At 46.1% G+C, this 27,976-nt stretch overlaps 2 protein-coding genes across 6 annotated transcripts in view; one reads left to right on the top strand and one right to left on the bottom strand.

The window, feature by feature from the left end:
* ANTXR1 (ANTXR cell adhesion molecule 1) overlaps positions 1-5,731 on the top strand; it is a 136,109-nt gene extending 130,378 nt beyond the window's left edge. Inside the window, exon 18 of the mRNA XM_083514239.1 lies at positions 69-5,731. Coding sequence (XP_083370365.1) covers positions 69-335 — 267 coding nt within the window. The 3' untranslated portion in view covers positions 336-5,731. The remainder of the gene's footprint in view (positions 1-68) is intronic.
* Positions 5,732-6,600: 869 nt separating this feature from the next.
* The window catches only part of GFPT1 (glutamine--fructose-6-phosphate transaminase 1), a 47,060-nt gene continuing 25,684 nt past the window's right edge, over positions 6,601-27,976 (bottom strand). For 2 of the 5 annotated variants that reach the window (XM_083514234.1, XM_083514235.1), the window contains 9 exons: positions 27,752-27,849; positions 25,782-25,902; positions 25,464-25,520; positions 20,634-20,791; positions 15,248-15,362; positions 13,415-13,542; positions 12,490-12,657; positions 9,824-9,985; positions 6,601-9,531 (listed from right to left, as the gene is read on the bottom strand). In XM_083514234.1, the coding sequence (XP_083370360.1) occupies positions 9,487-9,531; positions 9,824-9,985; positions 12,490-12,657; positions 13,415-13,542; positions 15,248-15,362; positions 20,634-20,791; positions 25,464-25,520; positions 25,782-25,902; positions 27,752-27,849 (1,052 nt within the window). In that variant the 3' untranslated portion in view covers positions 6,601-9,486. The remainder of the gene's footprint in view (positions 9,532-9,823; positions 9,986-12,489; positions 12,658-13,414; positions 13,543-15,247; positions 15,363-20,633; positions 20,792-25,463; positions 25,521-25,781; positions 25,903-27,751; positions 27,850-27,976) is intronic. The other 3 variants (XM_083514236.1, XM_083514237.1, XR_014528656.1) reach the window with 2 other exon arrangements.

Here is a 27,976-nt window from a genome sequence, read left to right as displayed (position 1 = left end):
GATTCTGTGCTCAGCGTGCATTCTGTCAGCTCCATCCTGAGTGACTCCATGTTTGCTTTTTCTTTCAGGGTCGCTGCATTAATTTCACCCGAGTGAAGACGTCACAGCCTCCCCCCAAGTACCCTCTCAACAACGCCTACCACCCCCCTCCCCCTGCCCCCATTTACAACCCCCCTCCCCCTGCCCCCATCTACACCCCTCCCCCACCCAGCTCCCCAGCACCCCCCACCCCGTCTCCGCCCTCCACGCTCCCCCCTCTCCCTCCCCCTCCTCATGCTCCTCCCCCAAATCGGGCCCCGCCCCCTTCCCGCCCCCCTCCGCGGCCCTCTGTCTAAACACCCTGCCCTCTCCCCCAGAAGCCTTTCTTAAGCCATTTTCAACAGTACTGTAAAACCAAGGATATTTCAGAGGTGGCCTTAACATTCTGGGTGAAGAGACAAGCAAACCCCTTTCAATTCCTCTTCTTCTTCTTTTAAAAAAAGTCCTCTAATGCCGCCAGTTGACTGGAATGCTCAAATCCCTGGCGTTCAGTTCGGAAGAAATCTCTGCCATTCATCACTTTAAAAAGAATAAGACTCTGACGGCAAAAGCAAAACAGTCGCTGGACGCTGCCCGCAGCCCTGTGTGTTCAGGATACCACCAGCCACTGATCTGAAAGTCATCCTCTTCCTGTCAGGTTGAGTAGATCATCCCTCAGAGGTGAGTGGTGGGAATCTCATGAGGACAGCATGGCTGGGGCCACAGAAATCCTTGCAGCCAAGGCTGACCATGCCGGTATTGCCACATGGAAGGTAGTCCTGAGCACGCCTGGATTTGATATGTTGCTACAAGGAAGGCAGTAGGTGCAATGAACTCAAGTCTGATGGTTTCAGAGGAAGAACAGATGACTGGAAGCAAAGGAAACGTCAGCACATTGGCCTTTGAAGAATCACAGAATTGTAGAGTTGGAAGGGACCCCGAGGGTCATACAGTCCGAACCTGCAATGGAAGTGCAGAAAGTGGCCTTTGTATGGCCTTTGTCATGTTCTCAGCTGACAGGAGGAGTCCAGAGGAGTTGGGATGCTGTGAAGAAGCAGAGCAAATGCAGCCGCTGGGTGGAGAGGCTGGCCTTGCCCAGGCAAGGGGCAGAAGTTCTGTGGCACATGCCCATGAGATTTCCAAAAGGAGCATCTGCAGGACACCCAAGGGCAGCCCAAAGCAGTTGATTCCATGGGAGATCTGAAAACCACCAACAATACATCTGGCAGGCCCTGCAAGGACCCTTTAGGAAGCGTGTTGGCAGTTTAAGTGAATCCGCTTCCTGTTGGCTGGCTTTGAAAAACAACACAGATCAGTCATGGGAAGGAGGAACAGAAGGGAAGGGAGTTTCACGCAAAAGTTTCCCCAGTGTGCAGAGGAGATGAAATGACTTGAATTGCCATGGTTTTAAAAAGACTAGACAACTTTCCCCCTTTAGTAGTTACTTTCAAATAGATTCCGACAACCATATGTTGATGTCAATTCAAGGAGGCGCTTTTAGTGGATTTGATCATGCTTAAATGGTCTCAAGTGGTGCCTAGACTGAGCGAGAGCTACTACATTCTGGCTTAGCCATGTTAAGTTGCCCTCTTGATGTGTGTTCAGAGAGTACTTTGGAAAGGAGAGCGAGATGGATGCTGATCTGAGAGGTGTGACTGGAGTTTCATGTCCTCTGCTGACTTGGTATTTGGCCATGGGAAAGCCACTCTTGGCCTCAAGTGCAATCTGTCAAAGAGGGATTCCAGAGCGGGATAGAACCGCTGTTGTCGAGGGGAGCTAAAGATTGCAGACCCTTACGAATTGGAAGTGGCCTGGGAATTGGTTCTGTGGGTGTCACCTGAAAAAGTTCATCAGGTATTGACTTCAACATGGTGTGAGACTCTTTTCCTCCGGTACTTATTTTACAAAATCTATGTTGATTTGTTTCTGTTTTGAAGGGGCAGTTCACACAGCCACCTTGTGCCTGCCTGCCTACTCTTGGCATTTTTCTACACCTCACCTCCATCACTGATGCAAGGAGCCCTCCATGCCTGCCTTTGACTGGGTAGGAGCCCGATTTCAATGGGATCTGCATGCAGGAGGTCCAAGGCTGTTTCCAGCTCAAGGTGTTTGGATTACAGGACAGAGCAAGGGCCCAGAGAGCGTCTGTGAGCCCAGGTAGATGGTGCTAGGCTAGGGAAGCCAATGGCCTGACTTGCTGTAAGACAGCTACGTTGCGGCACCCACTGGAAACTAGCCTTAGTTAGCGGGGGGTGCGGCAGTTTGCTGGGGCAATACCAAAATGTGCAATAACACTGAGCCTCCCAGGAGATGCACAGGTTGCATCGTTCCCTTTATAAATGGGAGCTGACTCAGTTTTCCAGTCCTGCAAATGTACGTACTTTACCTGTAGTAAAATGTCTTGACAACCTGCCTTAGTAACACAGATGTTAGAAGTAGATAAAATAATTGCATCAGTAAGGGCAAACTCATGCAGCCCCATGTGATCGTTTTCCCCAAGGAAAACACACCTCCTGGTGTTTCTGGAGGATTTTAACACCTTTCTGCAGAATTATGCATCCTAAAGTTGTTCAAAATGGTGATGGGCGGGATCTGGTCAGCATTTAGCACGTTGAGCTTGCATTGCTTTCCGTGACTTCGATATGCCGACTCCACTCTCCCTTGCTGACATGAAAATCGATGTGGCCTTTGGTTCCCTTGGGCTCCCATAGACATTCACTGCAAGAGATCAAGGCCACAGTCCAGGGGGAATGCTTGCGCATGTATCTGCCACAGGGCATGTCCACCTTCATTGCTAAGGTAGGTTGCAAGGAAATTCTTTGCAGGGTCATTGCAGCCAGAAGGTGGCCTTGCAATGGTTAGACTTGGCTATTTGGGTGCTCCGAGAATGTCTGGGCTGGAACACTTTGCACATCGCAGCATGTGGCAGAAAACCAAGGAAGGGAACCTGTGCATCTGCCCGGGGGGAGAGATGCATAATCTTCAGATGTGCATGAAGCATAAGCAGAGCCTGCTGGGTCAGGCCTATAGCCCACCTAGTCCGCAGGAAACCCACAAGCAGGATTTGAGCACAAAGCCACTCTCTCCTCCTCCTGTGGTTTCCAGCAACTGCGATTCAGAAGCATTTCTGCCTCTAACTGGAGGCAGAGCACAGCCTTGGGGCCAGTAGCCATCAATAGCCTTCCCCTCCACGAATTTGTCTAATTCTCTTTTAAAGCCATCCAAGTTGGTGGTCATCGCTGCCCCCTGTAGGAACAAGTTCCATAGTTGAACTGTGTGCTGTGTGAAGGGCTTTATTTCATCTGCCCCAAATCTTCCAACATTCAGATAATGCGAATCAGCTGAATGGGCTTTTAAAAGATTTAGTCAAATTCATGGCTGGTAAGTCAACCCAAAGCTATCTGCCATGGTAGCTACATGGAATACCCCATGGTCTGAGGCAGGATAGTGTTGCGCTGTCCCATATGCTACGAAACAACACCTCCCCGATCATCTCCATGATCCCACTTTTGAGCTTCCCAGGACCCTCTTGAAAACAGGATGCCAGGCTAGACAGCCCCTTGGTTTGGTTGATGCTTTTTCCTGGTTTTCTGCTGCCTATGATAACATTCAAAAGCATCCTAAAGACAGCTGTATAAGGTTGCAACTCAAGCAACTTAATCCAGATTGGAAGTGCCTAGTCTGTTTCCAGGGCTGTGGTGTCAGCAGTTACCATGAAATGAGAGTGGCCAGTGGAGAGAGATTCCCCTGCCTTTTGCCGCTTCATCTCCCCGCTCGTTTCTTTCCCCAGCTGCACAGCAACAGCTGCTCAGTCTGCAGGCAGAACAAAGCAGCCTTCTGTAATAGCAAAGGCACCCCTCGGGACTTTGCCTGGTCACAAACCTCTCCGGAAATAGCCACTGTTTGGGTTTTCAGGGTGTAGTTGCAGTTCGGTCACAAGGCGGCCTTGCCGTTGTCCGAGAAGCTGCGGCACAAGGTCCAGCTGGTTGCCACAATTTAGCTGAGCAGAAGTTCGTCTTGCTGGAAGATGGGAGCGCTCAGTCCAGTTGGAAGTTCTCTTGCGCAAACCTGGTGGAGGTGCAGAACAGCGCAACTCGTAACGGGGTTTGCCAAGAGAACTTCCTGGCAGACTGCTTGGAAAGTATAGAACAAATGGGGTGAAAGTAATACAGGGAGTAGGTTTGACTTGTTACAGAGCCTTGAAGGTGCCCCCAAAGTTTGGAATAAAAAAGCTTTTAGAAAAATGCAACACTTCTTTAGCGTTAATTTGGTGGCAATGCTGGAATAATCTCAGAGGAAAAATAAGTGTATTTTGATAGCTTCCGGTTTTGTTAAAGATGAATTTTGTTTTCCCAGTTTAAAAGTTTAAAAAACTTAAGGATAGAGGGAGGGAACAAATGAATTTAAAAAGTGTAAGTTAGGCCAAGGATGTTTTATTTTTAAGTACACAACTTCTCTGTGCATGATTTAAAAGCAAAATTCCAAATCTGTGGTGTATATTTTATTGTTATATGCTTGCCATATTTTAAGTGGAAGCATTTCCTATCCTGTGTGGATAAAAGATCTTTTTTTTCATGTTGTAGTAAATTATTATAAAGCCAATGATATTTCATGGCATGTTATTGTATCAAGCTGTGCTTGTTTTTTGTTTAATTTCTCCCCCTTTTATGGTTGTACTGCTATTATTAATGTATGGATAGTCCCTGTAATGACGAATGCCTCCTTTACACAGCATTAATTGTAATCATGAAGACTCTTGAGCAGAAGATCTTCCACTTAAGCCATTATGGACAGTTGTAAACAGCAGCTGAGGGGTCTATTTGTGTGGAAGAGGTGGTGGAGAAAGAGGAAAATGGACCCAATCCACTCTTAACTCTTTAGAGAAAGAGCATGGGCTGTGCAGAACTCAGATTTCAGCCATTTTCCACTTGCCTGACATTGTGTAGGTGCCGTGAGAGCAATCGGAATCAGCTCAAAACTATTTTCATGTTAGAGGTGGAGAAATCTGTGAGATATCAGTGCTTAGCTTTGGTTGGATTGTGTCCATGGACCTCAAATTCTGATTAATTTTCCAGGGTCAATTAATGTTATGTAACAGAGAGGTTGAACTGGCCAGTGTACTATATACAGACATATAGTACTGTGTATACATCTTTTGTTAGTAGAAAATCCTGAGCTCATTATAGCTAATATTCCAGAACTAGCCATTTCTAAAGAGAGTTCTTTGTATAACAAAAAGAAGAGTGGAAGCAGTTGGATGAGACACCACCTTTTCTGCAGCTTCAGGAAGTGTTAAATCGCAAAATGACTAACCACTTCACAGGCTCACAGATTCAAACAGTTGAATAAATGCTGATAAATCATACTTGACCAAATCTTGAGAAACTACTTTGGTTGAAAATATTTATTCCTAGATTCAAAAGCCAAGTGCATGCCATATAATTAACGGTGGCCAATCTGCAATTCTTGGAAGTCCCTGGAAGGATTGAGAGAAGAGGAGGTTAGCAATTAATGGAGATGTTGCAAGCCAGAAAAAGAACTTTTTCTCTGTAGATGTGGTGACCTTTGGTGGATGAGAGAAATGTCTGTTCAGCAAGCAGAAGACTCTTGTTCTGTGCCCTTGGCTTATTTGCATGAATCGTGTGGGGTTGTTTTTTTCTTAGATACAGCCATTACTCTTTTAAATGTTGATGTTATTAAAGAACTAATTTGAGCTCTGCCTTCATGGATTCTGTTCATAGACGTGGGGAAAGGGCAGCTGTGGACCAGAAGCTGACCAACTGCATTGCAGATAGCTTGGTTTTGCCCCCCCCCCCCCAACATAAATCATGACTATGCCGATTCCCAGAAGAGAATATCAGTTTTCATGGGTGAGGGAGCTAGAGACCAGCAACATCTGGGGAGCCAAGGGCTTCCCATCCTTAGCCTGAAGCCTAAGAGGACAGTTCTGCCCATTGTGTCACTGAAGCATTTTGACCCCAGAACCCAAAGGGGGGGGTGAGGTCCTTGAAACCTGGACTGTTAAAGCTGGGAGTTCCTCTCACACACTGTCAAAATAGCCAAGCCTTTGGCTGTTGCTTCCAGGGATCTGTTCACACTGCTCCTAGCAGCATGGAAACCCTCTTCCCAGTTCCCCAAGGCTGCTGCAATAATTGGTTGGATTTGGAGAATGAATCCTATTGCTGAGCTCTGGTGAACCTACCAACTGAGTTTCCCCAGGTTGTTACCTCTCTCAAGGCAAAGGCTAAAGACCGGCCATTCAAAGGGGGGGTGGGGCGGAGGGCAGGCAGAACTATGGAGCAAAACCCTGCAAAAGAAAACATGTTTGGGGGACACCGATAGGCATTTAATTCATTTTGAAAAGGCTGAGCTGCAGTTCTAAGGGAAGTGTTTGGTGGGCCACACAGGACTATCAAGTTAGAAAGCTGTAGAATTTTGCACCCCCCGTTTTTACAATGATACCTGTGCATTCCGCGGGCAAGAGCTACTGCGGTTTGCTATTTTAATTCACAAGTTGACCTTGGGTGGTTCTTTTTATGGGAAGAACACAAGAGAACAAGGATTTCTAAGCCAAAGTCATGGTAAAGTTGGGCACTTTTTATTATTCAAAGAGCAAAATACAAAAAAGTAAGCTAGGAAACAACCTAAATGATAAAATTCTGAGCTGTGTAGAGCACACCGCACAAAATTAGTAAAGAGTGGTCCCCATAAACCATGACGAGCTGTATATATACATTCAAAAGGAAAACGAGCAGAGAAACAGAGGGCTAACATTTTGCAAAAATGTTCCAGTTTTAAACACACACACACACACACACACACACAGAGAGAGAGAGAGAGAGCTGTGATTTCATCAGCCAGAGTCCACATTTGTCGTCTTCAGTAGTAAACCACGTCAGTCTTCTTCAGGACACACGAGAAACATAATGCAACTTGTACTTAACAAGGTTGGCCACAATGGAAGTGTTGAAGACCACGCTGGTGGACTGTTGAGTTACATGAGTTCACTTGGTTGTTAAAAGGCCTGCAGACTTCTGGAACCGTGGAGTTCAAATTGAGGGGGAATCCCACAGGGAAACTTGCACAGGAAGAGAGCGCAGACCTTCCCACATCAGTTAGAACTGTAGGGGCTGGAAGTGATGCTAAGTCCTTCTGCCCTTACGCTGGTGCTCTACATCTATGTAAAGTAACCCAAGTCACAAGTGGAGTGAAACCTCTTCCAGCAGCCCTGCCTTTCCCTTTACACTGCACAACAGGCAGTTCAGACACATATCCACTGAGATGAAAGAAAACCACCGCTCCTCCCGACATTGCATAACCACTGGCAAGGTAAGGACTTTTGATTAACGCAACACTTCACAACTCTACAATGTTCAACAGCAGTTATGGGCCACTTTAAACCTTTAACTGAATGGCAGGTAATATTTTTATGGTGAGCACAAGAGAAGCTGAGCATCAGGGTGCAAGGCTTTCTGAATACTCAAGACACACCGTGCGCCTCACCGCATTGTCCTTATATCAGGCAGGGCAAGAGGGTCACACAACTCCTGGCCCAAGAAGACCCCCACATCATAGCATCCCTAAATCCTCTCTATTAGGACATTTATTTCTTAACTGATAAAAGGGAATGCAGAGAAGCTGGTGTTCTACTGAGCTCTGCAAATTGGCTTATTTGCCATATTTCTTAGCTTTTGTACATTCCACAGTTCTTCTGCCCTTGAAATAAAACCGTGAAAGCAGCCTCAGCAAGGAAGCTTATTCCCAGCCCTCTGGTACCATCTCTGCCCCATCACCTAAGGACAAGGGAATTGGGAGGCTGCTCATTCAGATAACTTGGATTTTTGCCATCTCTGTTTGCTGCATCAGTGGTTTCCAAACCTGTTCAGCCCTAGTACACCAGTCTGGCATCGAAGCTCATCTTTGGTCTTCATGTTGTATTGCATGTTCTCTTACGTCCCTTCTCACTACCTTCACCACAAACATCAACTTAATACTAGGCAAAACACATGGCTGCTTCATTTCTCAAAGGTTTTTTCATGCAGAGCTAGAGAAGAAAGACATCTCTGCATTGTTAACTCAAGTGGAGTAAAATTCCACCTCCATCTTCCCGTTCTGCAGTGTGCTGGGTTCATTGCCAACAATTATTATTAATAACTTGGTGCTGAAAAATCGGTCAAATTGGCCTAGGCAAATGGCAACAAAGGATGCATTTGCTTTTACAAAATGACAAACACTTTTTGCTCCTATTCACAGACCCCCCCTCCCAAAGTGCCAAGGGGTGGGTGGTTTTTGCAGCGGGCAAAGGCTTTCACACAGAGCATGTTCGCACCACCTTCCCTCCCCCACTTCAGCTCAGCCCTAGTTTCACCATCTGCCCCCTAACCTCTAGAAAATAGCAGCTTGGCCTCCACATGTTTATGTGGGACATGTTCACATTAATAGATTTGGGATCATTAATTGAAGAGCTGTCCTCCAAATAAAATGGACTTTATGCCACTGCTCTGATTCTTCAGAGAAGATGCTGGGAATAACATTAGCGGGAACCGGTACAGACCTCAGTTGTGTCTTCTCTCACCCAGGGGTCGCCCAACTTTTCATCCTCCAGGAGGTAAAAACGGGGTGCAGTTCTCTCTTCCGACTGCATTCCTTATATGGTGAGGGATGTCTTTACTATGTGGTGAAAGAGGCAAGGGGAAGTGACCCACCTTATGGTGACTTTACACCATTAAGAAAAATGAACGCACAAAGAGGCCTCCACCTCAATCTACACTCTACAGGAACAACCAACCAGGGCTCTTTCCTCTTTAGGCATTGCATTATTACAGCATTTTCAAGAGGATGAAAGAGGGGGGCTTGTGCAGGCAAGGAATGGTGGGTCCACACAGAACTGAACTGGTTGAAAGGGCCAGGGGCCAAGCACCAAATGTGAGGGTCCTTCCTCCTCTGGCCAGCTACTCCCATCTTTATTGAATGGAGAGGTGCAGAAATCCATTATGAAACAGGCCCCTTCAAAACAGTTGAGTTCTGATGACAGTGAACATCCTTGCAGGATGGGAAAAGTTGGTTTCCTGTGGCAGAGCACAGCCCTAGCGTCTCTGTTCTTATAATTTCCAGAACTACCTTCTCGTTTCCCATTTCCACTCTTGAAAGATCTTACGAGCCTGCATGTCTTGTAGATACTTAGACAATTATGCAATTCAGCACTATGGAGGCCTGAAACAATCCAGCTAGACAACAAAGGAGGATTATGACTTTTTAAAGAGAACAAACTACCTTGAAATGATCATCATTTAACTGGCATAGCCTGTGGATTCAACGTTTAACAGTCACAAATGCAACAGAATTATAAAGACTCTTGAACAGGGGATTAAGATTCGATCAAGGAAGGACTTTTAAAATCAATGTGTCCCAGTACCAAAAGAGAGTGTCTCTTGCTGACATCTGCCAAAGCATTAATGACAGAGTATGCTACTCAACCGTAACAGATTTGGCCAGATTTCTTGGAAAGTCAACCTGAAAAAGACAAAAAGACACACACAAAAAACCTGAAAAGGATATTTTAAATTGAACAGCCAATATGAGACTTATTGTTTTGTTACAGACACATGTGCTCTTTCTGCTTGCTGGTTTATTTGGCAAGGCGCCCAAGCTGCCCACTTAGCCCAGCTGAAGCTGGTAGATTCACACCACCTTTAGTGATTTGTGAAGCACCACCGTGGGAACATGATGCTGGACCAAATGGGCCACTGGCTCTCCTTATGTTCATTGAAGGACTAAAGGTGATCTTTAAACATGTGGTACTTACATCATAGCCTCTGAGTACCGCAAGATGAAAAGCCAGGAGCTGTAAAGGGATGACGCTCAAGATCCCCTGCAGACAGTCCACGGAGTGGGGGACTTTGATGGTTCGCTTGTTGTTTTTGATGGTCTCAATATCTTCCTTATCGCAAATCACAACAGGCCGACCCTGCAAGGAGCACAAGCGTAAAGGAAAAGGCGGGGCAGCCCCTTCTCCACTCCCAAACTTAGGAGGCCTCCATCCACCTCTCAGGTTCAGTCTCTCCACACCCTTGAGAGAAAGATGAGGCAAAGGCTGAGAGGTCTCCGAGGCACCATAGGGAAATGGCAGGCCAGAAGAATCACACTGCTCCTCCACCACCACCTTCAGGGTATGATTTACTGCACCTTCACAGCTTTCTTTGACACCTGTGGGTTCCAACTGCTGCGGGGTGGCATTTTACAGCTGCTGCAAGCAGGTATTGGAGTGCTAGACCCCAAACTGTGACAGAGGAGAGCAGTCTCAACCCTCTCCCCTGCAAGCGTCACACTGGTGTCTGCTGGCAGCATTCCTGCACCTGCTTTGCAGATGGCACCAGGCCACAGAGCGTGGCTGAGCAAAACTCGGGGCAAATCCCTTTAGCTGGGCCATTGCTTGACCCTGCTCCTGGGCCAGGAAAAAGGCAGGCAGGCTGGAGGGAACATGGGTACCCAGAGAGCAGCGCAAGCCAGTCTCCTTTGCTCTGGCTGTGCCCCTGTCCTGTGTGGGAGGGGGGGAACCAAGCTAGGAGGGACGGCTGTCTCTTTACCCCCACCAATCCTGCCCCATGAACTCTTTTGTCTTCTCAGACTTTTGAATCAAGGCACAAAGAGCTTGAAAAAGTGCTTTTCTCCCACGAATGAAATAAGGCTGCGCCAGCAGATTCCAAAAGGTGTCACAACAGCCAGCCTGGAAGGTGGTTTCTGCTTGCTGGCCAGATGGGGCCGGTCTGGAAGCCACTCTCCTCGTCATCATTCTGCCTGGTTCCCACCAAAAAAGGGAGAAACGGAAGCCTGGGAGCCTTGAAGGTGCCTCACAAAGTGTTGAGCTGGCTCAGGTGGGGCTACAGAGGATGGAAGAGGCCTCCTCTTTTTTTCCAGCAACAAGCTGTGCCTGTAAGGAGGTGAAGAGGGCCTCAGCCTGGAACCAGCGGGTGTTTGCCATTTCATTTGCTACGTGCCACTTTTGTCGGCCCCAATGAAAACAATGTGCGTAGTCAAGAAACACACTTTTCGGTTATTTACCATCTCCCTAGTTATTGGTTTATGTTACTCTTGAGGGAAAACACAGGGGAGAGCAGATGTGGTTAGTTTCGTTTCACTCTGGAGAAGATCATAAGAGGAGAAAGCCAGGAGGCAAGTCTTCAAGGGACAGAGAAGCAAACACCATTGGAAATGGCTATTTCCTTCAGCTCCTGTTCAGGTTCAGAGCCTCGTTTTTTCAGCTGGAAGAGGTGCTGCCCTCCCACTTCTTCCCTCACCCCTTTTCTCCACTGCTCCAGGCACTGCCACTCAGTTCTGGCACTAAAGCTGACGGAAGTCAAAGTGCCTCCTGAGCTGCTGAACGGCAGGAGATAAAAAGCTGGAGACACTGCACAGCTCCCTTCGCTCAGGCTTCCCCCATTTGACAGAAATATGGGGCACATTTATACATAAATGAGGGGGGGACCACTGGAACAGATGTGGTTACGTTTGCCCCTTAGAAACACCCATAAAGGGGAAAGAGCTACAGTGGTGCCTCGCAAGACAAAAATAATCCGTTCCGCGAGTCTCTTCGTCTAGCGGTTTTTTCATCTTGCGAAGCAACCCTATTAGCGGCTTAGCGGATTAGCAGCTATTAAAGGCTTAGTGGCTAAAAGGCTATTAGCAGCTTAACGGCTTAGAAAAAGGGGGGAGCGGGGGGAAATCGGAACACTCGCAAGACGTTTTCGTCTTGCGAAGCAAGTCCAGAGGGAAATTCGTCTTGTGAAGCAGCTCAAAAACGGAAAACCCTTTCGTCTAGCGGGTTTTCCGTCTTGCGAGGCATTCGTCTTGCGGGGCACCACTGTATTCAGCTTCAAAGAGGAACGCCCCCTCCCAAGCATCTTGGATATTCAGCTTGCCCATCCATGCCTTAAGCAGGCAAGACTTCTAGGCAACTGAGCAGATGCAGGAGAGGGCAAGGATAGCCAGTGGTGGTGATTAGTGTGTTGGACCAGGGAGACCAGGGTTCAAATTCCCACTGGGCAATCTCAGGCCTCCCAGCCTAACCTATCTCACAGGGTTGTTGTGGGGAGAATGTATGCCACCCTGAGCTCTTTGGGGAAAGGCAGGAAATAAATGCAATAAATAATAAAAGTAAAACTGTCTGGCTGTGCAAGGAGGAAATCTTGCCTGAGGAATGCCAGCAGCCTTGGCTGTGACCCTGACCCCTCAAAAGGGGCCTGAGGATCCCACATTCCAACCTGGAATTCACACACAAGCAAGAGGTGAACGAAACCCTTAGACCAAGGATTGAGGGGTAGAGGAAATGGATCCCTCTTTCCCACCACCCACTTCCGATACCTTTGGGCACTGCCAATTCCAGTGCCTCCTCCTTTATCCCCGAGGAGGAGCAAAGGAAGACGGGACTTTGTGGAGCAGAGCTGGGCTCTGTCTCTTCTTGCCTGAACTCACCTGCCGGGCAATGACTTGCTGCAGGGCGTTCTGGCACTTGGTGTATGTGCCGTCCCTCATGATGATCATGATGACAGGCATCAGTTTATCGACCAAGGCAAGGGGCCCATGCTTCAGCTCCCCGGCCAGAATGCCCTCTGAGTGCATGTAGGTGATTTCTTTTATTTTCTGCAGAGAAGGTGCAACACATTAGTCCGGGAAGTCTCTCTCTAAAACAAAGATCCTCCTGAGGCCAGGGTTTAAATCCCCGCTCAGCCATTAAGCTCGCTTGGTGACCTTGGGGGCCAGTCAGTGCCTCTCAGCCCGACTTGCCTCACAGGGTTCTTGGGATTAAATGAGAGGGGGCAACCATGCGCTCTTTGGGGGGAAAGATGCTCCACCAAGCCAAAAGCAAACCGACAGCTGTGAATAGTGGCTCCAGAACCCTCCAGCTGGTTTCTGCCTGCCCCAGACTGCAGAAACACAAGAAACTACCATGAGAACTGCAAAACTCTTGGTAGGTCACAGGAGATGGCTGCTGAGCTGCATTCGGTTTAGCAGACAACAATATTTGCAGGCCCGATTTAAAACCTTCATTTCTGACCTTCAGAAAACCTACTCAGTCCATTTGGGATTCTTTCTGTTGTCAGGGATTGTCCATACCCTTTAAACCAGCCTTTCCCAATCCAGTGCTCTCCAGTTCACTTGGACTACAACAACTCCCACACAGGATGGGGCTGGTGTGAGTTGCAGTCAAAATATCTGGAGGGCAGCAGGTTGGGGACAGCAGCTTTAAACCCTCTCTTTGCAGTTATAATGACTAGAGACATGCTTTTAAAAATGCCCTTCCTCATTTTCAGGTCTGACCTTCCAAACTGGAACACAAATAATGATGGATAAGCCTATTATTATTATTATTATTATTAAAGGAAATGGGGATTCTTACCAGAGCGCCCTCCAGGCATGCCGCGTAATGATAACCACGGCCCATAATGAGGACTGACTTCTGGTGGTAAAGCTCCGTGGCCAGTTTCTGGATTTCATCATCCATGCTCAGGACTTCTTTGATCAAGTCTATGGCAAGTAGCAAGAGGGAGGCAGCGTATTAACACGCAGGTTAACAATCTGCAATCACACTTACATGCACTTTGGAAACAATGTTCAATGTGGCATTTAAATGCTGCACGGAAAACTGCACAAATCAGTGGGTCTTCAGAAAGTAATAGTAACCACCACCTGGACCACCAATTTTTATTGGGGTTTCATTAGCACCGAAGAAAAGAGGTGGGAGGTGGTTTTTCTAAATCCTCCAACAGAACTCTGGAACCTGTTCTCGTAACTTATAAAGTGATCCACATTTGAGGATGTGACAATAAAGAACCAGGATACACTGATGCAATGCTTGGTGTGGCTTTTAAATAAATATGTTTTGTTCTCTTGAAGATATGACTGTTTTCACTTTCATATGCAACTTATTATTCCTGCACAAGCCCATTTTCTACAGCTGAAGTAAAGCGTTTACCCACAGACCTCATCTGTTTATTTTATTTATAAAACCATCTTTAGCAGACACCTTCACCCCGGTATGGCTCCCCTTTATCACATACACAGCCCAACAAGACAATGACAAGAATCCACCAACAGCATACGAACCAATATGGCTAACCTGATCCAAACACCCACCCACCCCACTCACACATGAAAACAAAGATCACCACAGCCAATCACAAATGAACACCCACACCCTAGGCCAACCCCAACCTCTCTCACCACCAAAGGAACACAAGTGAATAGCAAAGAGAACCTGCACAAACAACACTGACACAAAAACCCACACATACATTAAGCAAAACAGAAATATCGCCTTCCGACCCCACCCACCATGCCCCCCTCCACCTCTTCTCCCCTTTTTTCTTCCTAATATAACACTAATGTCTCAACAAATGAAACTGATGTTTCATTTGTAAAAATGTTACTTGGGAAAAAAAGAGAGTCATTGCTCATACTTTTGTAAACCAATAAAATCTTTAATAAAAAAGGGAAAGGGGGGGGGAACCATCTTTAGTTCCCCAAAGTGACAAATTTCATCAATTAAAATATAATCAAAGCAGTAAGATGAACAATGAGCAAAAAACCACAACCAAAAGCTTGGCAAAAGAGAGAGAGCACTAGTCACCATGAAGAAAGGGGCTCAGCTGGTTAGAGTGTGGTGCTGACAATGTCAAGGTTGCAGCTGCATATTCCTGCATTGCAGGGAGTTTGACTAGATGACCCTCAGGGTCCCTTCCAACTCTGCAATTCTATGATTCTAACTAGGCTTCCTGAGGTCCAGAATCTGGGTGCCAGAACCAAAAAGGCCCTGCCACTCAACCCAGCCCAGACTTCTGATGGCAGCAGGTTGCAGAGGAAGGCCTCCAGCAAGAGTGCAGCAGACAAACAGGCTCATGCAGCAGGAGGCAGCCTGTCAAAGATCCTACTCCAAAACTGTTTAATAACCAGGACTTTGAACTATGCCTAAAAATGGATGGGTAGCTTGTGTGGATTAACCAAGAATGGAGCATCAGAGAACACTCTGGCTTCAGAGGCAGCTCCATGCAGGCTATGTGGCAGTGAGGGATCTGATCTGGATGAGATCCTTGCTGCTTCAAATCTCCCAGCTTCTCACAAAACCAGGAAGCAAGTGAGAGGTCCCACTACCCGCATCAAGTCAATCCTCGCCTTGCTCTTCTCCTTCAAAGAATCACATTTTGTCATGATGCCACAGAGCACCCGTACGCACCTGGCAATAACTTGAGGCCTCGCATGATTTCTTTCCGTCTTTCTTGCATGGAAATCCTGTCGTCACACATCATGAGCGCAAACATCACTAGCGACACAAATTGGCTTGTGTAGGCCTGCGGAAAGGGAGGACATCACTGTGCATATGCTTGCCAGGTTTGCTAAGATGCTGCAAGCTGCCCAAAACTCACACCTGAAAGCAGCTCAGGAGGGTACTGCTGGGATAAAAGTGGGGGCCTCAGGTGCCCACAGGGCTTCACTATCCCACTTGACCCTGGCATAAACCCAGCACAGCCCCTAAGCACCAGAAAGGATTGGTTCTTCCAGTGAGAAAGAGGACACCAAATCCACGGGAGCTCCGTCGCCACAGACAAGGCTTTTCATTTTACCTCCAGCTAACAGCAAAGGGACACCACCCATCAGGCCAAGCTTATACCAGGCATCTAGTCTGGCCACTCTCAAACGTACTTGATGACAACAATTACCCTAGCTAACCTGGAGAGTAAGAATAAGGGAGCAGCTGAGTGTGTGGCCAGTCCTTACAGCTGGAGGCTCTGTAATTTTGTTGTTCATGCCTGGGCAGAGGCAGAGATCCTGCACCCAAGGCACAACTCGCACTCGTACATCTTCACATCCTTAGGCAGGAAAGTGGCGGGGGCGGGGGGGGGAGCCAGTCAATACCCCTGAATTCTGTCTAAATTCTGTCTAAAGGCTGACAGAAAGGGGCAGGCCCTGCAATCTTCTCCTTTTTCCTTCTAGCCTGATTAGAGAGAAAACAACAGACCCAGCCCAGCGACTCAAGAGCAGGCTGAGAATCTGGGTATGCTCAGTGCAGAGAAAGGCTAGCTCTGAGGAGGAAATGTGTGTGTGTCTGTGTCGGAGGGAGGGTGTGCCTCCTAGTCCAGCCCTAAATCCAAATCCCTCTTTGGAAGAACCTTGTTTCTAGAGACCGATGGGGTCCAGTATCTAGAGCACTGAATGGCAAGATGTAGGGAAAAGCACTGATTTCAAACTGTTATTAATCTAGAGGAGCTACTTTCTATTGACTCCTAAGTATTGACTCTAATTTGGAGGTTCCACCACTGCAACTTGAAAAAGGCCTGTCATTGTCTGACAATTTCCATCATCTGCCTTCTCAGTTTATCAATAGTTTCCTCCAGAAAGCATCGTCTGAGTTAACTTCGATTCTTTATCCTAAACAGTGATTACATATTCCAGAAATGCAGTCTTAAATGGGGGGGGGGGAGAATGTAATGTGTAACATCTGCTCATTTTGGGATGCTGCCAACATGCTTGGGAGCATGAGCAGGAAAAAATAGCGCCCCTGAAACAAAAAGACAGGTTTATACTCCTCCCAGACCTGGGCAGCCAGATGCTGAGGACAGAGTGCTGTGCTTGGACCAGGAAGGTCTGGGTGACCATCACCCTACCCAGTTAATAACTTCCCAACTAGTCCAGCATTTTGTGCTCACAGTGGCCAAATAGTGGAAAACAAGTACATTCCCCTCCTGCAGTTTCCAGCAGGTGGTATTCAGAGGTATATTGCCTGGCAGTGGAGGCAGAACATAGCCATGGTGTCTAGGAACCATTGATCCTTGCCTGCTATCTGGTCCAGAGGCACTCTCCCCTCTCATTGCCATGGGTCACCCCAGGCTCCAGTGCCTCTGGACCAGAACAGTGGCTCCTTACCTGGGTCTCTGGAACAGCCTAAGAAACAGTTTCTCAAGTTCTTAACCGGCTTCGCGGAAAGGAACACCAATATTTTCAAAACTGCCAATGCAGGCTAAAAATGAGCTGGACTCTCAGCTGCAATGAATACCCTGATTGCTCCAACAAGTGAATTCAGACCCTCTCAGCTCAATGTAATATTGCAGCACATTCCCCACGAAAAAGCAGCAGGCGCCTTAGCATACAAATCTTGGCCAAGGCTCGTTCTTTGTTAAATGCCTCTTTTCAAATTTTAAGGGGAAAAGGAAGCAGCTTAATTACCTTGAGGAAATATTGAGGTATTTGCCAGGGACCCTCTTTGACGCCGACGCCCCCCCCCCCCCCCGAGGAAGGGTGTTGGGAGGGTTCAGGACAGATAAAAGCTCTTGTGCTCGGATCCTGCATGCGAGTTTCCCACAAGCATCTGGCTGGCCAGTGAGAATAGGATGCTGGTCTAGGAGGGCCACTGGCCTGATCCAGAAGGCTCTTAAAGGTGTTCTTAAGGGGATCTACAGCCTGGAGGTCTGCGGAAGGGAGGGGGGAGAGTGCAGAATGGCCAGCTGCTGCAGCAGCAGCAGCTCACACAACAAACCATGAAAAGCAACTCTAGGCAGCAGGCAGGAGATGTAGGACGCCCTGGTGGGAATCTACTGAGATAGGGAGAGGAGCTCCCCATCTTGCCTTATTCCCTGCTCAAAGACTCTTCCAATGTTTGGGTGTTAATGATAGTTTTTTTGAAAGCTTTAAAGAATAATTTAATACAAAAAGTAGCTGAGCTGTACATGCACATGAAAACGATATACCCCAAGAGATTACCTAACATTTATGTCGTCTATATTCTCTTTCTTGTAGCTTGCAACAACCCTAACCCTAATCTCAAACCCACACCACAAAGTGAAACCTTGGTAATCTTCCAAGGCTTTAAGAATGCACCATAACAAACAGAGCAGATTAATATCTGCATCAGTTGGGGATTTTTTCAAAAAAAATGCCACCTTCTCCATCTAAGTCTTTATCATTTGTCTTGATTTCTTAAGAATTCTTCAGTGCAATTTAAAACCCAGTCCAATAATATGGCACATAGTACAATGCACAGACTGTGGGGTTGGTTTTTGTTTGGGTCTCTTTTGCATAGGAGTAAAGGTATGGATAGGTTGCTCACCAATAGTTATCTGAGTGGTCATCAGGAGATACCTACAGAGCAGCCCCTTTTAGGAACATCCTTAAGTCAAGCTGGAGTTCTGGCCCTGCCTACTGCCTGCACGTGGCTCAAAGAGCATGGCTCTTTCCACGAACACAGCAGCCCTACAAAAAGAACCATGCAGAAGACACCTGGAACAGTAATCCTTGTGCCTGGAGGAGGATGGCAAGGGAGAAGGTCTTTTCAGTCCTGGCTCTCCATTTGAGGAGTGCCACCTTCACTAGTATTTTTCAGGCAACTACTTTTACTCCCAGGCACACTTAACTGAAAACTATGGAGAGACATGGCCTGAATAGACATATTGGATTCTTGTCTCATTACACATGCTAAAGCTATTTTTGGTCATCTGCATACTATTCCTTGCTTTTTCCTGTAGGACTAATTGCAGTCGTGAACAATCATCAACAGGTTTATCATACCCATTGAGCCAATCGCCCATCTCCTACCACCCTTCTGAGAAAAATCCCACCCCACCCTCCCACTATATATAAGGGTCTGGTGGTTTCTGTTTCAGTGTATCTGAAGAAGTGTGCATGCACACGAAAGCTTATGCCTAGAACAAACTTAGTTGGTCTCTAAGGGACGTGGGTGGTGCTGTGGGTTAAACCACAGAGCCTAGGACTTGCCAATCAGAAGGTTGGCGGTTCGAATCCCTGCAACGGGGTGAGCTCCTGTTGCTCGGTCCCTGCTCCTGCCAACCTAGCAGTTCGAAAGCACATCAAAGTGCAAGTAGATAAATAGGTACCGCTCCAGCAGGAACATCAACGGCATTTCTGTGCGCTGCTCTGGTTTGCCAGAAGCAGCTTTGTCATGCTGGCCACATGACCCAGAAAAACTGTCTGCGGACAAACGCCGGCTCCCTTGGCCAGTAAAGCGAGATAAGCGCCACAACCCCAGAGTCGTCCGCGACTGGACTTAACGTTAAGGGGTCCCTTTACCTTTAAGGTGCTACTAGACTATTTTTAAAAAAATTATTTTGGCTGCGTCTGACCAACATGGCTAGCTACCTGAATCCCAGGCATTTGATAGACTAGGGCAGTGGTTCCCAAAGTGGGCAGAACTGAACCGGGGCGGGGCGACTAAAAGGCAAGCAGGGGTGGGGGGAGCTGGAGGTGTAAACGACTACAGTGGTGCCTCGCAAGACGAAATTAATCCGTTCCGCAAGTCTCTTCGTCTTGCGGTTTTTTCGTCTTGCGAAGCACGGCTATTAGCGGCTTAGCGGCTATTAACGGCTTAGCGGCTTTACGAAAAAGGAAACAAACTCGCAAGAACTCGCAAGACGTTTCGTCTTGCGAAGCAAGCCCATAGGGAAATTCGTCTTGCGGAATGACTCAAAAAACGGAAAACTCTTTCGTCTTGCGCGTTTTTTGTCTTGCGAGGCATTCGTCTTGCGAGGTACCACTGTATCATACTTTGAAAATCTGGTATCGCTGTATCAAGCTCATCAATTTCGTTGAATTAATGAAACTAAATACAGTCATACCTCAGATTGAAGTAGCTTCGGGATGAATATTTTCAGGTTGCGCTCCGCGGTGACCCGGAAGTAACGGAATGCATTACTTCCAGGTTTCGCCGCTTCTGCATGCGCAGACGCTCAAAATAACATCATGCGCACGCGTGGAAGCGGCAAAACGCAACCCGCGCACACGCAGTTGCATCTTGCGTTTACTTCAGGATGCGAACGGGGCTCCGGAACGGATCCCATTCGTATCCAAAGGTACCACTGTAGACGTAACTGGAATTTAAGTTAATGTGCAATCAATTGTTACTGCTTCAAATCTTATTGTTCTATTATCTTTCACAGTGGGTCATGCAGACCACTATTTTGAATAATGCTTCTTACAGGGTAGGGTAAAGGGCATTGGGGATGAGTTTATAGAACCCAAGCGGGCAGCGCCCCAAACATGTTTGGGAGCCACTGAGCTGGGAGGATATTCTTACTGGTAGTGTGCGCTTCCTGTGACTGTTACGGGGGGCTGCTTTGTATATTTCTATGCACTGTGTTTTTGGAAGAATGCATTAACATTTTAATTATTGTTTTAATCAATATATTATAAGTCGATTGCAGGCTTCTGGGTAACAAGGAGCTAAAAATTCAAATAAATAATAGCTGGGAAAGGGGTTGGATTGTGTGCCTGCACTTCAAATGAGGATTTCTTTAAGAAGTTATGCCTCTTTCAACTTAACGCAACCTGGAGGGAACTATTCAAAATGCGGGTATTTCCAAACACCCTCTGCACACTGTAGATAAACTGGGAAAGAACCTCTATGCCTGCTCCTGCTCCCTCAGCCCTTCCTTGAGAAATCACAGAACTGTAGAGTTGGAAGGGATCCTGAGGGTCATCTAGTCCAACCCCCTGCAGTGAAGCATGACATTCAGAACAGATGCATGTATTACAGGATATGCAAATCTACGTGACTCAGCTGAGCTTTATTGGTGCCAAGTGTGAGTGCCTCTGACGACACAAGGAACCCTTACCTTTGTGCTGGCAACCCCAATCTCTGGCCCAGCATTGATGTGAACCCCGCAGTCTGTCTCGCGAGATATGGAGCTCCCCACAGTATTGGTGATTCCTACAGTCAGGGCTCCTCTCTCCTTGCAGTAGCGTAGGGCCATCAGGGTGTCTGCTGTCTCACCTGCAGAGAGACAGACACCATCAGAGTCAGGAAATGCTCAACCTGGAGGCCATAGAATCATTCTAGCCTAACCCCCTCTGCTTAAAAACCCCTAATGAAGGAGAGTCCACCACCTTCCAGGGGAGACCGTTCCACTGTCCAACAGTTCTTGCCATCAAAAAGTCATTCCTGATGTTTAATCAGAATCTCCTTTCTTGTCATTTGAACTCACTGCTTCAGACTCTACCCTCTGGAGCAACAGAAACCAAGCTTGTTCCACCTTCTATGTGACAGTCCTTCAGATATTTGAAGGTGGCTATCCTATCACCTCTCCGCCTTCTCTACGCTAAACATACCTAATTCCCTCAATTGTTCCTCATTAGGCTTGGTTTCCAGACCCTTATCGTTTTGGTCATCCTCCTCTGCACACCCTTCCAGCTTTCAATATCCTTCTTAAACTGTGGTGTCCAGAACTAGACACAGGACTATAGGCTGGGTACGATCCAGGAAGAATAGTGTGTTATTATTTCTTCCCTTGATTTGGACACTCAACTTCTGTTGATGCAGCCTAGAATTGCATTAACTTTTTTTTTTTGCTGCTGCAAGATACGCACCATAGACGAGAAACCACAGACCTAAGCAAAGCAGCAATGCTCTCTGAAGAAGTCTAGTTCTTCCACTTCTTCATGAACAGAAGGCAGCTGCATTACAACAGAATACTAGCTAGGGAAAACATAATATTGCTGATTTGGACTTTATGATTTGTTCTTGTTCCTTTATGTGAGCTGCCTGGAGTATACCCAGATGCAGAAAGGCAAGATATAAAATATCTAAATAAACCGGACAAGATAGCAGCCAGATGTTAAGAAGGCAAACTGAGGGGGTGTTGTTCATTTTAAACAATACCCAAATTGCACACTGTTTTTGGAATGATGCAAAGGGCAAGAGTAAATATGTTAAACTGGGCAAATATTAAGTCGCTGGCCACCCTCTGCTTCCTTGAGAAAGAGAAGTAAATGGCGACAATGTCCACAGGATTCCAAATCCTTTTAGCAATACATACTGGAAAGAAATCTCCCTACCGGGACTTCCGGGTTGACGCGATCTGGAAATGGCGGATTCCCTCCGAGCTCCGGAGGGAATCGGCTCCACTGAGGATGGGTCTTTGCCGCGCCGGCGACGCGGGGACCCTTAAAAACCGCAGGCGCGGAAGCCTGCGGACTGAAGACTCGGCGGGTGCCTTAAGCGCCCCCCCTGATTCGCAAAGAGCCTTTTTAAAGGCTGCGGAGGGGATACGGGGGTGGCGTGGCACTGAGAGTCGATCGCTACCTCGGTGGAGCGAAGCCGCGAGCCATGACCGGAGAGCGCTGACTTCCTTCCTTGAAAATTTGGACTGAAAGAATCACCCGTGAGTAAGACGGATTGGGACTTTATAAAAATTTTACCTTCAATTGGAGACGACCGGGGGGTGTGCTAAAAGGAAGTCCGCACCCCCCCTCTTGCAGACCATCTAAGCAACGACACAAGAGATAAGCTGGAGAGCCTACCCTTGGCGGGGTGAGTTAAAAAGGACACTAACTTTCAAGATTTTACTAAAGGAAATTTTGTGCAGGAGAGTGGAGTTTTGGAAACCTTCCTTTTGTTTTAAACAACCCCCCCTCCCGGGCTCGGGAACGTCCTGCCTTTGTGCCTGCGTTAGAGCTGCGGAGTTTGACAGCTGTCAAAGCTGCCAAACGGGCGGTTTAAAGTGAGAAATTGCCATTTAAGATTCCTATGGACTAAGACGAGTCATAATTGAGCTGAAACTGTTGGAAACAAAGTAATAATAATCAGTTAAAGGATTGTTGGTGAAAAGGCAAATAAGTAACCAGATTCCCCCTAGGGGGAACTCTGTGAAACTACAATGGATACAATGGCTGTGGAAGGAAAGTTACTAGTGGAAATCGAAAGGATGTTTCAATTGGTGGGAATCTTACAGGAGCAGAGCTTGGCCATGAACAAACAACTTGAGACTATGACCTTGGGAACAGGCAACTCTGCTCTTTGTATTGAGGACCTTAATGAGAAAAAATCCACAGCTGATTGGGAAACAATATCTACAGAGCTGGAAGAGACTAAACAACAAGAAAAAGAAGAAGTAATCCTGGGAAGCAACAACCAAAAGTTGACATCTGTGGAATACAAGCAAGGAGACGCTGGGAACATATCTACCACAAGTCTGCGAGAGATACAGAAGAAGAAGGAGGAGGCCCCAAGACAAAATGGAGTACAGGAATTTAAAATAAAGAAATATGATTGGGGCCTCCGTTTGGACTTAGACTTGGAAGAGATAGACTTTGTGGAAATACTTCAGCAGCTACCTTTGAATCTTCTTGTCGGAAGAGGACATACTTTGATGGTGAAAGAACTTTTCCCAGATCTGACGACTGTTATAAAGGACTACCAACAGGACAGGCGGAGAGGAACGGAAATAGATTTGAAAGCCTCGGACGTGAGGAACCCAGGCTGAGAACTTCGAATTTGGATTTTTATTGGGAAGGGACAAAAACCGGGGATGGGAGGGAGGGAAGAAGAGACTCTTAAAAACTCTTAAGACTTTTAGGTTTGGTTAAGATGACTTTTAATTAAGATAAAATGAAAATCGATGGAAGAGAACTTAAGTCCAACTTATGAAAATTAATTTTTATTATAAAAAAAGGAAATAAGATGAATAAGATAGTTAAGAGGAGAAATATCAACTTGCTGACATAATCTTGAAACTGGGATGCATGAGGGGGGGTGGGGGGAAGTCAGGGAACAAGGCTATGAAATGGGGATTTGCTGATTTTATACATGTTTTTGTCTTTTGTTTTTTCTTTGTGTATGTTTTGTCTTTATAAAAGCAGAAAACCAAATAAAAATTTTATAAAAAAAAAAAAAAAGAAATCTCCCTACCAATGAACCATTCATATATTCCACTGGCACTCAAGTAAATCTAGACTGATCTGTCTAGATGGCTCTGTGTGTTATGCGTATGGAGTTAAACTACAGGACATAATTTACAGATGCTTTTCATAAAACAATTCAAACTACTAGCTACTTCTTACGAATTTAGAGAATTCATTATTTATCATTACAGTGGTGCCCCGCAAGACGAATGCCTCGCCAGACGAAAAACTCGCTAGACGAAAGGGTTTTTCGGTTTTGCGTTGCTTCGCTAGACGAATTTCCCTATGGGCTTGCTTCGCAAGACGAAAACGTCTTGCGCTTTTTTTTTAAAGCCGCTTGAAGAGGCGCAGTTGCGACGGACCGTGCTTCGCAAGACCAAAAACATCGCAAGACGAAAAGACTCGCGGAACGAATTCTTTTCGTCTTGCGAGGCACCACTGTGCACTGAAAATGCTGAAACAACAGGAAAACCAAGTGCATGGCAAAGAAGATTACAGGCATGCATAGAAATCACCAGCAGAGGGTGTCAAATCCCCAGCCTGCTGTCTGCCAAAGCCTACCGTTCCTTTGGCCGGCTACTATCACTATGGTCAGCAGGGAGCATTCTAAGAGGCGCCTTCTATGATCAGATTATATTCTAGCAGTTCCCCTGGCCTAAGAAGAAATCACTGTGCGTTAAAGGAGTCTCCAGATGTTGTTGGACTACAACTCCCATCAGCTGTGTTGGCTGGGGCTGATGGGAGTTGCAGCCCAACAACATCTGGAGGGCACTGGTTGGTGAAGGCTGCCCCAGAGGGATGGGAAACCCTGCAAGGAATCTGATGTTTGTGACTACCCAATACGACTCATGTGTCCAGGAGGGCAGAAGATTCTACAATTGGCTTTTAGCTTTTATTCCACAGAACAAGTTTTTTTGGCAAACTCAAGTGCCCAGGCTTCAACCATTTCATCTGAACGGTAACATTTCATTTTCAATGCAGCAGTAGTGCTGGAAGTGATTATAAAAAACAGTTTTGGCTATTTAGCCCCTTTTTACTTATACTATATTATAGTATAAATTATGGGTAGGCAAACTAAGGCCTGGGGGCCAGATCCGGCCCAATCGCCTTCTAAATCCAGACCGCGGACAGTCCGGGAATAATAATAATAATAATAATAATAATAATAATAATAATAATAATAATAATAATTTATTATTTATACCCCACCCATCTGGCTGGGCTTCCCCAGCCATTCTGGGCGGCTTCGAAAAGAATATTAATCAGCGTGTTTTTACATGAGTAGAATGTGTCCTTTTATTTAAAATGCATCTCTGGGTTTATTCCCCCCCCCCCAAAAAAATATAGTCCAACTTCCCACAAGGTCTGAGGGACAGCTCCCTGCTGAAGACGTTTGCTGACCCCTGGTATAAATAGTCAAAACTACTTTTCTGGTAAAGTAGTAAGGGTCCTTCAGTAATGTGTAGCTATACACCTGATTTTTTTAAAAAAATAATAATGTTTTAGTTCTATTAGAGTTTAATTACTTTTTAACCATTTTCATTTTTTTGCATTTTGTCTGTGTTGTTTTAATTTGTGTAAGACACACCTTGAGTCCCGGACCGAGGAAAAGGCAGAGAGATAAATATCACAAACACATAATGAACAAACATGTATCCACATGATTTAATTTTTAGCTTATATCTGAAGCTCCGCTTTAGGCATGAAATTCAGGCTGCATTTCACTACATTCACACAGGCTTTGTCCTTTGTTTTGAAACTCTTACATTTTGCCCCGGATAACTTGCACATGTCTGGTTCTAAGCATGCCGAACTCATTACTTCTAAAAACACAAACAAACAAACAAACAAACAAACAAACAAACAGAAACACACATTGTTTGTATGAGCAATGGCCAAGAAGTACCATGTGCAAAGAGCTCCAGCCGGGAGAATCCTGACTGGACTTGGTGGATTCCACACCTCCCTCCTCGGTAGCACGCCAGGTCAAAGGTCATGAGCCTAGCAAAAGGTAGCCACCTACTGGTCTTAGGTTGGCCTGCCACCTGCCCAGCACTGCTCCCAGGCCAAAGACCCGTCCGTACCTGACTGGCTGATGAAGAAGCAGACATCATCTCTGAAGACTGGAGTGTTCCTGTCCAGAAAGTCACTGGCAAGTTCTACCATGACAGGCAATTCAGTCAACTCTTCCAGAACTTGGCGTGTCTGGTAAAGAAAAGAAAATAAAAAGGAGGGAAGTCACGTACTACTCAACCCATGAAGCAGTGCAGCAGATTCTGGAAGGAGCACTTCCTGCTCCCACTCTCCATCTTTGTGTCTTTTAAAGAGAGAGAAAGCGTGCAGGGACAAGGGGTGCCCATTTTGGCTTTTCAGTTTCAGTGCAAAAAACAAAAAGAAGGGTCCTGTACATTCTTTCACCTTTGGTGAACGTGCCCAAGGATTAAGGCTTTCTGGGAGATGATTTATAATGAAATGAAAAAGGTATTTAAATATACCTTCCCGAAGAAACCAGAGGCCTTTCTCCTGGGCATGGTCGGCCAATTGGTGCCAAAGAAGGACAGAACTTTCTTTATGTATGCTACAACAGCAGCAAGAATACTTATTGCAAAGTATTGGAAGATGCAAGATCTACCCACTCTGGAAGAATGGAAGGTGAAGGTGATGGACTACATGGAATTGGCGGAAATGACTGGCAGAATCCGAGACCAGGGAGAAGAGTTGGTGGAAGAAGATTGGAAGGAATTTAAAGACTACTTACAGAAATATTGTAAAATTAATGAACGTTAGAATGATGTCAGAATGAAGTTAAGTGGTTTTAGCAGCAATGTCATAAAGGTGTATGCAAAAATGGATGGTTAATAGGTGAGAACCTAAATCTATAATATATTAAGTTAAAGGACTAAGACAAAAACAAAGAGGGAAAAGAATTGCTGAATTAACCAATTGAACTGGAATACAAAAAAGGGAGGTGAGAGGAGGTCAGGAAAGCAAGGAAATGAAATGTAAGATATGGAAGGATTAATTTGTTTTTAATTGTGTTTTCTATATATATTTTTTTTCTTTTCTATATTTTGTATTTTGTATGGGGGTTTTTTGTTTTTTTTCTATATTTTTCCTTGTCTTTTTTACTTTTAACTATGTAATTTTTTTGTTTCTGAAATTTTAATAAATATCATTTAAACAAAAAAAAGAAACAAAAAAGGGTCAAAGGTCAGCATCATTAAAACATCGTCTCCTAGGCAAAATAAACTATACAGGCCTCAAAGAAGAAGAAGAAGAAGAAGAGTTTGGATTTGATATCCCGCCTTTCACTCCCCTTCAGGAGTCTCAAAGCGGCTAACATTCTCCTTTCCCTTCCTCCCCCACAACAAACACTCTGTGAGGTGAGTGGGGCTGAGAGACTTCACAGAAGTGTGACTGGCCCAAGGTCACCCAGCAGCTGCATGTGGAGGAGCGGAGACGCGAACCCGGTTACCCAGATTACGTGACTACCGCTCTTAACCACTACACCACAATGTGATTTATTACATCAGAACTGGAGTGAGTTTCCAATTCTGGTAAGACTCCCAACATGCCAAATGTTCAACCAGGGGTACCAACTTGAATAAAATATTGTGGGGGGGGTAAGCCCCGCTTCGCACAATCAATCTCATGATGCGGTACACACACACCATTTGAATGCCAATGCCCATCAACTTTCAGGGGCCCTGCCCCCTCCAATATCTTATTGGGGAAGGGGGGAAGGGACCTCAGTCCCTAGGAGTTGTCTCCTACGTGTTCTACTGAGTATGTCTTTCCATGCTCCAGTTAAGAATTAATGACCCAGTAGGTAATTTCAGTGAGATATGCCTCCCGTCTGTAGAACCAAACAGATCAATGAAATGATGCTACAAGGATGGGTCACGGTTACAAGGAGCCATAAAAGAGCCGCATTCATCTATCAGCACCCACTCTCCGTAGCTTCACAGACGTCATCGTAGGATCACAGCACTACTAATTTGTTCAATGTGTTTGAGATGCGACTCAAAAGGAAAACCCAAAGTCAGCCACTTACTGCAACTCCAGCGTGGTAGCTTGTTCCGCAAGCAATTAGGATGAGACGCCGACACCTTTGGATCTCCTTGATGTGATCTTTCAAACCCCCAAGATTCACTATGATAAATGTAGACACAAAGGTTTTGGTATTTAACATGACAATAATAATAATAACAACAACAACAACAACAACAACAACAACAACAACAACAACAACAAATACAACAAGAACTCAAGGAAAAAC

The sequence above is a fragment of the Podarcis liolepis genome (assembly GCF_965112155.1).
Source record: "Podarcis liolepis genome assembly, chromosome: 7".
Taxonomy (NCBI): Eukaryota; Metazoa; Chordata; class Lepidosauria; order Squamata; family Lacertidae; genus Podarcis; species Podarcis liolepis.
Note: the sequence above shows the minus strand (reverse complement) of the source record. Positions and strands in the feature narration are given on the sequence as shown.